The sequence below is a fragment of the Peromyscus leucopus genome, chromosome 16_21 (assembly GCF_004664715.2).
Source record: "Peromyscus leucopus breed LL Stock chromosome 16_21, UCI_PerLeu_2.1, whole genome shotgun sequence".
NCBI lineage: Eukaryota > Metazoa > Chordata > Mammalia > Rodentia > Cricetidae > Peromyscus > Peromyscus leucopus.
In genome coordinates, this window is record NC_051084.1 from 63,884,262 (window position 1) to 63,898,438 (window position 14,177).

A 14,177-nucleotide genomic window follows, 5' to 3' on the forward strand; every position below is an offset into this window, starting at 1 on the left:
TTCATTTTCATTACCACTACTGAACAGTTCAGGAATTTTGCTATTCATCTTTGATTCTACCAAATCCTGCAGCTAAGTTTTACAAATTGTTCTCAGTATAAGAACTTAACACTGGTAAAATAGCTTGGTAATGTTATCTAGGTCACTGCATATTATAGAAACATAACCATAATCATGATTTGTAAATCTACAGATTTAATCTAATTTGCTCTGAACATGCTGTATTCATAAAGTACTTGTGCTTGCTGTTCCTTGATCTGCAGAAGTCCTTCCGCTCTTACTGACTGCCTCATTGATCAGATCTTTGTGAAGTATCAGCTCAAGCCTTTGTATACAATCCAGACAGAGACTTGGTTCTGAGCAGCACACAGTTTTAAGAGCCTTGTGGATGTGGGTAAGTTATACGCCATATTTTTAGTTCATTTAATTGTAAAGGAAATGCATATATAACAATTCAACAACACTGTTATAAAATAGACCACATGCAAAGTCTACTAAGGCTGACGTGATCTAAAAGCAAGGTCCACCATTTCCACAATTTTAAGAGTATTTATGATCAATACATTCTTTACAAGATAATATTACTTGTTGAGTTCATACTTATGAACTATTGGAGGAAGAGATTAGAAGAATGACTTGTCAGATGGGACCAATTACTGCAAGTTATTAAAATCGGATAGTGCCAATTTGGACATCTTTACTTTAGTTTTAAGTTTTGCACATGTATATATTGTATGTTGAATATATTTCCTTCACACCTCCATTCCCTTCCCCTTCTCTCTCTTTTCTCCTTCAATTAGTCTCTTTTGTCACAATAGGCATTTTATTCCTACCTGAGTGTCATATATCCCTATATGATTTTATGTTTATATTAAATCAAGGCATCACAAGTGAGAGAAAATATGTGACATTTGTCCTTATGAGATTGTCTTAACTCACTTAAAATGATTATCTATTGAATCTATTGAAATCCATTGAATCCATGTGAAAGAAATGACTAAGTTCATCTTCGTGAATGAAAAAGATTTTATTATAAACTTTTCTTTCTGTATGTGTGCAAATAGAAGACCCATCACATTTTTAAATATTATTCTTTTATTAGACATTAAAGTTGATTCCATAATACAGCTATTGTGAATAATGCTGCAATAAACACTGTTTTGCATGTATCTCTGTGATGTGTTAACTTGGAGTTTGGGGGGTAAATACTTAGAAGTGGTATAGTTGTGCCATATGGTAAAACTCTTGTTAGATTTTTGAGACCTCTTTCAACTGAGTTCCACAGAGACTGGACTAGTTTGCATTCCCACCAGCAGTGTAAAGCATCCAACTATGGATTAGTGGAGTCTAGACACCTTTTACTTCATCTGAACCTGTTTGAAGATGCTGTCAAAACAACCAGCAAGCAGAAGAGAATAACACTCCAACCGATAGTCCAGCATTTCTTTTCCATCTGCAGTTTACCTTGGGAACTCCCTAGGCATTGTGTGGATGATAAAGCGACCTACAGAATTGTGGGCTCGGGGAGGAGAGCTGTTTTTCACTGTGCACACTCCTCTCGGCGGCTCTTTTGGTTGCCAGTGTCTGAACTTTCTTCAAGTCTTCATGTGGGATCTGGTATTCTATGAAATCACACCACTGTATGGTGCACTTGCCTCCGCCCTTCCTCAGCTGCCCTTCCTCTTTCCTCAGTCCCCTCACGATTTTCCTCTCTGTTCTACTTATGCTTCCTGTTCTGTGGGCCATTCTCCTGTGCTCTACTTTTGTAAAGTATTGCCTTCAGTATATATCCCAGTGTATGTGAGTGCAAGTACATTTTTTCAGTGATCTTTAGTACAGAATGTAATGAAATCTATCTAATGCAAAGATTAAAAAAGGAAAAGCAACAAGACAATAATTTATTTTAAAAGTTATGACTAGATACTCATATACCAAAATAAGTTTGGATTGATGTCAAACAAAAGTAATCTATAATAAGTCATGCAGTATTCGCTTTTAAATATATGGCACATAAAACATAATTTTTGCTTAACACATGAGATGGAATTTAAATTCCTTATTCTGTATTATATACTCCAGTGATGTTTTTCCTTATTCAATTTAATTTTGAGCCTTGTTATAAATCAGATGATAATATCTGTAAATTTATTTTTGTATCCTCTAATATTCCCTTGATCATTTCTTTCTAAACTCATGTCACCAATCCTCTCAAACCTCAGTATTTTAATAAATTTAATAACTAGAAGTACTAATTTTCAAGATTTGCTCTTCTTCAATATTTTATCAAGTTTGGCTCAATCTCCAGAAGAAAAATATTTTCATGATTTGTCTATTCGGATAAACAGCAATTATCAAACATGCATGTACACAGAGACACACAAGCACAGCATTAGCTATAGTAAGTGAAAATAGAACCAGACATCTGTTTTTAAAACTTTTGTTAAATAAACTATACAACTTAAAATGTGGAATTTATGTGGCATGCCCTCCTAAGATTTAGAGATCACTGAAGAAGAGGGTGACATAATCATAAGAACTAAGGGTATTAGGTGACTACAAGAATATTGTTTTCTGGATACTGCAGGGTAATTATAGATATGAACTTACAATGATTGTGACAGAATCCACTGTTGAGTCCTGCTTGACCTGTCGAATGGTTCTGAAGTGGGAAGTGTGGAATTTAGAAATGATAGCTATGAAATATAAACATAGATGAAAAAATAAAAAAGACAGAGACACGGAACAGCTTTGGGAGGTCTCTGGGTCAATACCACAGACACCTGAGTTCATTACTCACAGTTTTCATGTACCCAAAGCAAGGAGGTCTAAAAGACCTCCCCCTTTCAAGAACATCACAATTCAAGGTACAAAATATAGGCAAGTGTAAACACCTCCTTAGTACTCAAGACATCTGGTAACCATGCCTTATGGCAAAACATCCTGTAATGAGGCCTTGAGGTGTAAGATACCTAGTAACCTCACCTTTAACCAAAAAATCCTATTGTGCAGCCTTGCAGGGAAAACAGGCTTAGACTCTTTAACCTTGAGTCAAGATGAAAACATGCCACAAACTGGGGTCTCTGTGCACCCCTACAGTGCATAAGACCTAGGTACTAGCAGCAAATCAAGCCAGACAAAATCCCATCATGGAGAAGGAAAGTGAGCACATAGTCCAGGCCATTGTTGAGCTCTTGGCAAATGACTGCTGCTGGAAAAAGGAGAGTCATTTTTCCTTAAGGATGTGATCCCTGGTGGGTTGATACACCTTAGTGGAAGACCCCATATCCAAGAGGATATGGCAACACAAATCGTACTTTATGAGATTAGAATACAAATAGACAAAAACCAAATAAACAAACAAACAAAAACAAACAAACAAAAAAACAGGGCACAGAGTTGGGTAGTTAGGGAAGAGAATGGGTGAATCTGGGAAGTTGAGGAAGGAGGTAAATATGATTGAAATATCTTGTATGAAATCCTCAGAGAACTAATAAAATTAGAAAAAGGAGAACAAGAATAAACCACAAATTACTAAAAAAAAACTCTCTGATCTATTTTTGCAAACTTATTAAAACTATAGATAATTCACACAAAACACTAAGAAAAGTATATTCAAGTAATTATAACAACAGACAAAACATTGAGCAAAGACTGTACCAAAGATGGTACCTGGTGTCTGATAAAAACATTAAAATGTATTTAGTATTATTAGTGGTGGGACAAATATAAGTTAAAATTGTAACGATACAACATTATGTACAAACATAAAAGATAACAATGAAAGTTTTAAAGAAGCAAGAACAAATAGTGGGTGAGGACAAAGACATAAATTGCCTTTTAAAAAGCATGTGTTTACTAAAAAGAAGAAGGAGGAGGAGGAAGAGGAGAAGAAGAAGAAGAGGAAGAAGAAGAGGAAGAAGAGGAAGAAGAGGAAGAAGAAGAGGAAGAAGAAGAAGAAGAAGAAGAAGAAGAAGAAGAAGAAGAAGAAGAAGAAGAAGAAGAAGAAGAAGAAGAAGAACTCTGGAAAATCATTTGTTAAAATCTACTAGAGGAAAACAAAATATTTATAAACCCCAATATTTCCACTGTAGGGTATACAGTACACCCCCCCAAAAAGGGGAATATATAGTTTACACCAAAAGATATATGGATATAAAATGTTCATAAAAACTATTTCTAAAATTCTAACAAAAAATCAAAGTATCTATGAATGATAAAATGGATACATTATATGATAGATACATTATAAACTGCTACATAACTATTAACAAACATAAACTTCCTCATATACACCATGAATGATTCATCTAGGCATAGTAGTTAGCAGAGAAGGTAGCACTGAAATTACGTATGCCAATTGTAGGAAGGTTAGGTATTGATGAACACAACTCACAGCCATGAAAATCAAGATGCTGTTTTCTTTGGGGACTGTAGACATAATGGGGCATGAGGAGGAACCTACATGGGTATGAGAAAGGCTCGGTGTGTGTATTGATTGTTGTAGAGGTAATACGGGTGTACACATATGTACAAAGTGATCAAGCTGGGCTCCTTAGATTTGACTGTTTTCCTGTAGTCTGCTGAATGTAGGGGTTAACATATTTGCCCAGGCAAAGAAGATCAAATGTGAAAAGTAGGCTTCTGGTACAGTCCGTTCTTACTGGTTGAGTCAAGGCAAGGAAGAGCCTGTTCTTCATTTAAGTTGATTATGAGAAGCTGTGGTCTAACAATTCCTGGCTGAGAAAGTGTTCCCCAAAGCCTTGCCACAAGGAACTGCTTGATCCTTATCAACCTTTTCCCACATCCTTGATCTTTCCTCCCACTAGATATTAACTTTTTGTTTATGGCCCTTCTTTCCAAGTTTAAAGTTAGGATAATAAGTTATACAGTCAGTTTCTCAAGTTTGGAGCATTATTATCTATTCTTTTTAAAAGTATCGACTGAAAATTGCATGTTTTGGGCAAAATAATTGTGTTCAAAAGGAAATGATGAGTTTGTTCTCCTTTGTCTCTGTTTTAACTGAGTCCAGACAACTAGTTGGAATCGAAGATAAAAGGTCAACTTTATTTTGAGATTTTCAGCCTGTGGTCAATGGAAAATCATGCAACATACCCTGGATGCTCAGCCATGGCTGGTCCCTGTAATGCATTGTATCCCAATGATCCAGGGAACAAGGCTCAGACTGGAGGCACAAAGGCCTCTAATCTGGAAACATTTCCTGCTCGAAGCCTCATTCAGCTTCTGAGTCATGCTCTCTAATTTCTTTAGGCCAGCATTCTTGCTAATGCCAGGCTTTGCTTCCTGCAGAAACCTCAAGCTTTTGTCTGCTTCTTTCCATTCCTTCACTCTATCCGTGGGCTCCTAATTTTGAGTTGTGTCTACAAACACAACTCAAGAGATCACAGACTGTAATCCCATATACTCATACCTAGACTAACAGCAATTGTCTCATGATTGCATGAATTTCATTTTCATCCTAAAATCCTCAATTCATTCCTCATGTTTGCATAATAAACAGTATCTTCCTGTTTGAACTTGGTCTTTCCAAGTGCTATATGAGCTTTAAGCAATCTAAGGTGATCCAATACTTTCTTTGTACTTTCCATTTTCTTTCTTTCTTTTTGGTTTTTCGAGACAGGGTTTCTCTGTGTAGCTTTGCGCCTTTCCTGGAACTCACTTGGTAGCCCAGGCTGTCTTCAAACTCACAGAGATCCGCCTGCCTCTGCCTCCGGAGTGCTGGGATTAAAGGCGTGCGCCACCACCGCCCGGCGTACTTTCCATTTTCTAAGGAACATTAGTATGAATGGACATATTCTATCTGTCTGCAGCCCCCAAAGCTAAAGCAGGTTTTGAGATTTTAAGATTTCTTTCTTAGCAAATTTCCTTCCTTCTTTCCAGTTACCCTAATTCTTGCTAAATCAAAGTTTTTGGTATGATCCAAATGTTGTAAAGTAACCATAATCCTATCAGAAACCGGTTGTCCCATGGTCACTTTCCAAAGTTCAGGATAAGTGTTTTTGTGGTTTATGTCTGTTTTTTCACAAATACTAAACACAGGCTTATCCCATAGGGTTCAATCCCTTATGTGTGTTGCCTAAAACAATGATTTTTTCATTCATTTGTGATTGCTATCTTTGTATCTAAACATGCATGTTTCAGTTAATCTTTATCTGAAAATATATGTTTTCCAACACCATCTCATTATTAATTAAAGACAATTTATAGAATATGATATGCCTTCACATTTGGGTTAAATGACAAGTTAGCAGATTGTAGCATTCTGTGTTAGAATATGCCCATCTGGGTTAGATGTCAGTTAAGGATTTTGGTTGTTTCTTTTGATTCAGGCTGCTCCTCTTAGCTGAGTGGATGTGTTTGCAGTTTTCAGTAGACCTTGGTTGTTGAAAAGTTGTCGTGTTGTTTTTTTATTTATCTCTTCAACTAGTATTCTAGACACCAGGTTCTATCTCCAGTCTGTCTCTGTTGGCTGAGCACAGCAACAGTTATTAGCTAGATATTAGTATCTTCTGATAATAGACTAGCAGATAACTATGAAACAGATACTTGTTAAGTATTGATTGATTTAAGGAATAAAGGGCCCTTGTGTATACTATCAGGTTAGTTATTGTAGGCATGAGTAGAAAAGCAAAGAAGAATAGGTGAGCAGTCATGGTGAGACTAGTCATTAGTGTCACATTGTCAGACGGGAAGCAAAGCAACGGGCCATGCATGGGAATAAGAATAATAAAAGGAAAGCAAAAAATGGGGGTTGGGTTAATAACAAACTAAAAGGAAGAGAGAAAGATAGGTATTTGATATCAGAAACCAAGTCTGTTTTTAGGGTTTTGGGGATGTAACAGTAACAGGACTGGGCATGGGAAAGGAGAAACAAAAAAGAAAGAAAGAAAGAAAGAAAGAAAGAAAGAAAGAAAGAAAGAAAGAAAGAAAGAAAGAAAGAAAGAAAGAAAGAGAAAAGGAGAAAGAACCAGAGCTAGAGTGAGAATGAAACAGTAAAGATGTAAACAGTTCGAGACAGTATTGCCATGCTTCGTTGACCAACGGTACTATAGAGATAAGAAATAGCTGTTTGGGGCAGAGCTAGGTGGGACTATAAGATAATAAAATGACTGGCCTGGACCTTGTTCCTCTTCTTACAAGCTCTGTTACTGACCTGGTCTGATCTATCCTCTGAGCTGACTGCTACTGGCCCTCCTATCTTCTTGTGGACCCCCAGCTTTTTTTATGTGTGATAACTATTGTATGTGGTTGATTGTGAGGATGTGTTAAACACTGGAGAAAATGGAAATGAAGGGAGTGGAGTTGATGAAAAAGGCAGAACAAGGTTCCCTCATGTTAGACATGCTTTCAGTGGACATGGGACATCTGAGAACAATGACTCAACAGCCACAGGGCTGTGGAAGTAAGCAAGAGATGATTCTCTTTACCCTTTAATTCTTCAAAGAGTGATTAAGTTTTCAAAAATAGAAATCTCTGTAAAAGATAACTAGTATATTTTCATAAATATACTTAATAGGTTGTTAAAAATAAGGGCCACCACACTTTAAAGCATATATTCATTAATATCTTATAATTAACTAACTGTATCAAATAAGAGTAGATATCCATTAGTACTGATTTAAGACACAAAGACAATTATCCTTAGAAAGGCAACAGAACTATTCAGAATATCTTTAAATTACACACATACATTAATAGGAGCAGGATCACCTTGTAGATGTAACCATCTTATTAAATAAGAAACACAGAGCCAATACAGAGATGAAAGCCAAGAGGTCAGAGCAATAGCTAAGAGCTAAAAACCTTACCCTTTACTGTCGCTTGTACTTCTCCGAGAGCTACTTCCTGTGTCTTTTTTTATAGAGTTTCTGTTCTGCCTTCTCATTGATTTTAAACCCAACCACATGACCTCCTTGTCACTGCCTGTCTGTACAGACCTCCAGGTCTTCTATGGTTGGTATTGAGATTAAAGGTGTGTGTCTCCAATGCTGGCTGTATCCTTGAACACACAGAGATCTACCTAGCTCTGCCTACCAAATGCTGGGATTAAAGGCATGTACCACCACCACCACCACCACCACCGCTGTCCAGCTTTCACTAGGGCTTGCTAATAGCTCTGACCCCTGGGCAACTTTATTTATTAGCATACAAATCACATTTCAGTACAAATAAAATATCACTATTTCACCTCCCTTCTGTGTAGTCTTCCAAACAAGGTATGGCTGATGGACTCATCTTGTGCTATGTGACTGAAGTTGTCTCTTGACTTGTTTTCTTTTATAATTATATATATATATATATATATATATATAATTAATCCAATATAATCAGATTAATTTAATCCAATGAAGGTAACATGTGATGATCTCCTTTAGCTTCAGTCTATTGGTTAGCAACCTAAATTCCATCTACAACCATAATTTCCTATGAACATACACTTGGGCATATTCAGACTCTGGGAGTCAAGAAGTTTACAATTTTTGAGTGCATATCATTTGAACCAATTGAATTATTTTCTGAGTCCCTTTTGCTAAGATATGATATTAAGCTTTATTCTCAGGTCTCACTTTACAAAAAAAAAAAAAAAAAAAAAAAAAAAGAAAAAAAAAGAAAAAAGAAAAAGAAAGCAATGTAAGAGTGGATCAAGGTTTCTTAGAAAATACTGTTCTATACCTTAAGAATCATCTAAAATTCTGTTACTTGTCTTTCCAGGAATGGCGGTGAAATACTTCTTGTTAATTGCTGTTGTTGCTGCCGCCGCCGCCGCCGCCGCCACTGTCTTTGTTCCTGTTCTGGCTATCAGAGTATGTGAGATTGTGTGCTACAGAACTATGTTTTAGATAAGGATACCAAACAAGCCTTTGATGTAATAGTGTCATGTGTGCTTATGAGAAGGTTGCATCAGTTGCTCACCTACTTCATATAATAATGCAGCTAAAAAATAAGTCCTGTTCTTAATAGAGCAAGGATGGAACCAAAAAATAGAAGAACCAGGTGAAATGTCAAAGTTAGATAATGGGGGATTAAAGCTGGACTTTAACCTTAACTCCTTGGGCCCAAGTCTACATTCTTTTTCTAAATAATAAAAAGAAAAAAAAAAGAATGAAGACAGGCAGGCAACAAAGAAAGAGAAAAAGAAAAGGAGCAATGGAGGGAGGAAAATATTGGAAGCATAGACAAGAATTATTTTACAATTTACCCATGTTTTCATGACTAAATGGAAGAAGATAAACCAAGAAACACTGTTATTGTCATGCTTTCTCCCAAGTCACCATGTCTTCCATGGAGATATTTTATTTGTAATTCTGAGAATGTTACACATCAAAATTAAATGTGAAATTGAAAGGTACAACTACAAAGATATGTAAGAGACTCATCAACAGAATATGATTCCTGGATCTGATTGTTTATAAAAATAAAACCTTTGGACTGGTAATATAGCTCAGTGATAGAACACTTGCTTGTATTTCTGAAGTCCAGAATTTAATCCACAGAACCACAAAAGGATGACAATGACGGTAATGAAAAATGATATAAATTAATGGTTACTTCAATAACCACAGAACAAAAACAAAATCCTCAGTGGTATAAGAAGTGGAGCAGTCTAACAGATTGTAATCAGTAAATGATATATAAGTCATCTTTAGCAATCAAAATAACACAAGAAAAACAATATTTACCTTTATTTACTTTATCTAATTATGATGAGTTGAAATCAGTAGTTTTTATTTTAGAACTAGAATGTGCGCTCGTGAGCGCGCATGTGGGCGCGCGCGCGCACACGCGCGCGCACAGGCAGACACACACACACACACACACACACACACACACACACACACACACACACAAGACACAGGGAGATGTCAAAAGTGAAAAAAATCACTTAGTATTATTGTTGAAAGAATATCATCTTCAGCTACGGGAGTGGTGGAATGGTATTAGTATGATGTCACTTCCTACATGATGTCCACGACCCAATGACCCTCTACAAAACTGAATGCTGAGCTTCAAAGGCTTCTTTCTCCTTCTCTCTCATTCTCTGCACATTTCCCTCTCCCTCTGTGGAAGGATATCTCACCATCTAAATCAGAGGTAGCACAAAAGCAAAGTCTATGTTACAAAGAAGCAAAGAAAGATGCATAGTCAGAAAACCATGTTTGCTTTTGTGATCTAGCAGTGTAGGCTACATCACCTGGATTTGGAACACAATGGCAAGAAAGTATCTATATGACCTGATAAGATCCAGAGCACAATTCTCAAGCACCTAAGACTTTAGAGGTTTTCAGGAAGATACATGGGTAATATAGACCACTGAATTAATTAAAGAAATCTGAGGAAACAGGATAAATTTGTTTCAGGAGGCTATCTTAGTTAGGGTTTCTATTGCTGTGAAGAGACACCATAACCACAGTATAGTTGAAGTTTTTCTGTGTCCTGCCTGGCCTGTGGTCAGGACAAATGTCTCACCCACAGTCCTACAGCTTTTTATAAAATAATCACCACAGAGGCTTATATTAAGTAAAACTGCTTGGGCATTAGCTCAGGCCTGTCACTGACTAGCTCATACACTTAAACTAACCCATTTATGTTAGTCTGTATGTCACCACATGTTCCATGGCTTTAGCTGTGTGCCATTACATGCTGCTCCCTGGACGGCGGGCTGGCATCTCCTGACTCAGCCTTCCTCTCTCCAGAATTCTCCTTGTTTGTGTATCCCGCCTATACTTCCTGCCTGGCTACTGGCCAATCAGCATTTAATTTATCAACCAATCAGAGCAACACATTCACAGCATACAGATCATCCCACAGCAACTCTTATGAAGGAAAACATTTGACTGAGGTGGCTTTACAGTTTCAGAGGTTTAGTCTGTTATCATCCTGGTGGGACATGGTGACTTGCAGGAAGACATGGTGCTGGAGAGTTCCACATCTTGATCTTCAGGCAACAATAAGTGAACTGTGTCACTGGGCATAACTTGAGCATAGGAGACCTCAAAGCCCACTCCTACAGTGGCTCACTTCCTCCAACAATACCATACCTACTCCAACAAAGCCACACCACAACTCCTAATAGTGCCACTAGCTGTGGACTTAGGGAGGCCAATTACATTTAAAATACCATAGAGGATCAATTTTCATAGAAGTAAGTAAAACAAAATATCAGGAGAAAGCAACCATGCTTTGTTGTTTTTCTTATAGAAGTTGGAAATGTCTGGAGATGAACTAAAAGAGGCAAATGTTATATGTTTCACTAAAATAAAATGATCAAGGGAATAAGGAGTCCTTGAAAGGAGTCTGTGGATTCCTGGGAGTCTCCTAACTTTTCTTTGGTGCAGACCAGAGCTGACTGCAATGATAGAAGAACACATCCTCTGAGCATGCTCCTGAGAAAGGAGGCAGTGTCTGTATAGATCTGGATTGCACAGAAATGCCTTCTCTTGACCCAAATGACATCTGTTTGGCCAAGGCACATTCTGGATTCTGACCACTCCTAAATTTATCCCAAAATTCCTGTGGTAGCCCAGAAAGAAACATACACCATTCAAATTATACAATGTTATTTTTGATAACTGATTAAAACAACTTTTGAAGTATGTGTATTATAAACCACACATGTAAAAAGATACCCTTTATGAAAACAAATCGTGATATAGACTATTTTGGAAAATATTTTTCTTTCTTAATTAGTTACAAAATAAAAAGGTACAATTTCATTTTTAAAAAAAGAGTATTGTATTATAAGCTGCAAGCTAAGTTTGAATTCCACTTATGCTTTTCAATGCATGTTACATCATGTACTTGCAGACATTGGTGATTTTACATATAAACAAAAAAGACAGAGAGCTGGAAGTTGAAAAGAACACTTAGTCACACTCTCAAAACACACTCTTAATTTGGATTCTTGCACACATGCACACTTTGACAAGGACTGAAGTGCACATGGTTTATCTGAGAAGTATAGGTACTGCTTTCAGTTGCTGTATGGAGAACGAACTAAGGCAGAAAAAGGCAGTAAGTGGACAGATGATGTCAAACCACGACTCATAACAAGAACTTCTACTTCACTCTAAGTGTGGATCATACATTTGAAACTCTCTAAAAACAACATAATTGATGTACTGTTTTCAAGACTAGAAACTTAGAAATCCTTAAAAATATTAATAGTTCCTGAATATTCATTGTAAGTTCTAATTTCACATTACCTATAGCTCTATATGTAATATACTTCATGTGAGAAAAGTGCCACTTTGAAGACATAATATTAATTAATAATTTTCTGATAGCACGCCAAACGACACAGAGCCCTCTATAATAAGCTGGTCACAGAATCACAAACCGACCCACAAGAAGAAATTGTCAATGCACACAATGCTTTCAGGAGAAAAGTGTCTCCACCAGCCAAGAACATGCTGAAGATGGTAAGTCCAAAGAACATCAGCACCTCCATGGCAGGGACATGGATGGTGCTCCCCACCTTGTTTAGTCCTGTGAAACATGATTATGCTGGGTGTTTACTCATCACAACAAATCTATGATTTAACTGAAGAAGAAACTGAATCCAAGCGGATGTAAATAATTTTCCCGGAGTCATGCTTCATACATGAAAAAGCCACAGTTCTGACTCAGCCCAGCTGCACTCTCAGGTGCCTTCTGACATGTGACATTTATTTGAGAATCAGGATGTCCAAATTCAAAGCTAGTTGAGGAAACCCCCACCCCGAGATAAACAAATATTGAAAAAAATTCTAGTAGTGAATTTCACTGAGTTCCATGGAAATTTAGGGACCTGGCCTTTTCAATGCAAATCTGGTGGGTTTTATCACAAGACTAATTTAGGGACCTTAGCCACCATCCATGGGTCCAGGATAGTCAAGAGTAATGAAGTTCAGATATAGTGAAGGCCCTGGAAAATCAGTTCTCAACCTGTGGGAAGTACATCAGATATCATCCATATCAGATATTTACATAATGATTCATCACAGTAGCAAAAATGCAGTAGTAACAAAATAATTTTATGCTGGGGGTCACCACAACACGAAGAACAGTATTAAAGGGTCACAGCATTAGGAAGGGTGAGAATCACTGCCCTAGAAGATGCTCCTAATTGACAGTATCCTCTTGTAAATGATGAAAGGAAGCAATAAGAGAAAAAGGGAAATGTGGTTTTTGAAAATTCATTTCTGGACCACCTCTAAAAATTAACAATTTTATTTGAGAAACAGAACGTAAAAAGCATCAGTTGTCACAGGTATCCACATCGGTGTTACTGTTAACAAATGTTCTTCAGCCAATCATGATGGTTTATACCGGGACTCGCAGCATTTGAGTAGAATCCCAGGAAAAGGCAAGAAGATCACTGTGAGTTCAAACTGAACCTAGGATACATAGTGTGTCCCAGAAAAGTGATTCTTATAATTCCCCAAATCAATTTAACATATTTAATTCCATAGTACAATTGTCTACATTTTAAAGAGCCTCAATAATGTAATCTCTTTTATTCCAATTCCTTAATGCAAGAGGGACATCCGCAAGGACCCTGATCTTAATTATCTTAAGTTATATTATACAAACTCCTTTCTAACAGATGAGCAAATAACTACAGCTAAGGCGGCCTCTGGATTGAGAAGTCTTACTGCAGACAGAAAGTTATTTTTGTTCTTCTCAAGTTCCTTAGTAATACACTGATATAAAAATTATCTTTCTTACTTGAAGTATGCAAAACCATAATCATGCTTTGAAGCTTTAGTCAACCCAGAGCGTAATTCTCTGGAAAAACCACTAGATGGCAGTATATACACACTGTAATTATTTTTTCCTACCTTGACACAGATTGACTTCCATTCAAAAGAGCGATGGCAATAATGCTAATGTTGCTCCCTACCTTGTTATTAAGTCCCATGGACTTTGTGTATTCTAAAAATTTGCCCATCACAACAAACCCAAAACACAGAAGTAGAAGAAAATGCCATTACATTTTTAGATAAGCTATCCAAAAGTCTGTGATTAAAACGAATACACACCGTAATTGTAGTTGACAGTGTGTCACATGTGGTTTGAGCAGACTGTGAAGACACTGGTTGGGGGATTTTCAGGATGTCACAGCTACTCCAACCTAGCTGTTTCCATGCTGTATATAATAAAATGCTTCAACTCAGCAC

General features: G+C 36.9%; 1 protein-coding gene across 1 annotated transcript in view; it reads left to right on the forward strand.

Moving 5' to 3' along the window:
* The first annotated feature begins 292 nt into the window (after positions 1-292).
* Positions 293-14,177, forward strand: part of Crisp1 (cysteine rich secretory protein 1) — a 29,750-nt gene continuing 15,865 nt past the window's right edge. The window contains exons 1-3 of the mRNA XM_028868122.2: positions 293-394; positions 8,731-8,822; positions 12,303-12,437. Coding sequence (XP_028723955.1) covers positions 8,733-8,822; positions 12,303-12,437 — 225 coding nt within the window. The 5' untranslated portion in view covers positions 293-394; positions 8,731-8,732. The remainder of the gene's footprint in view (positions 395-8,730; positions 8,823-12,302; positions 12,438-14,177) is intronic.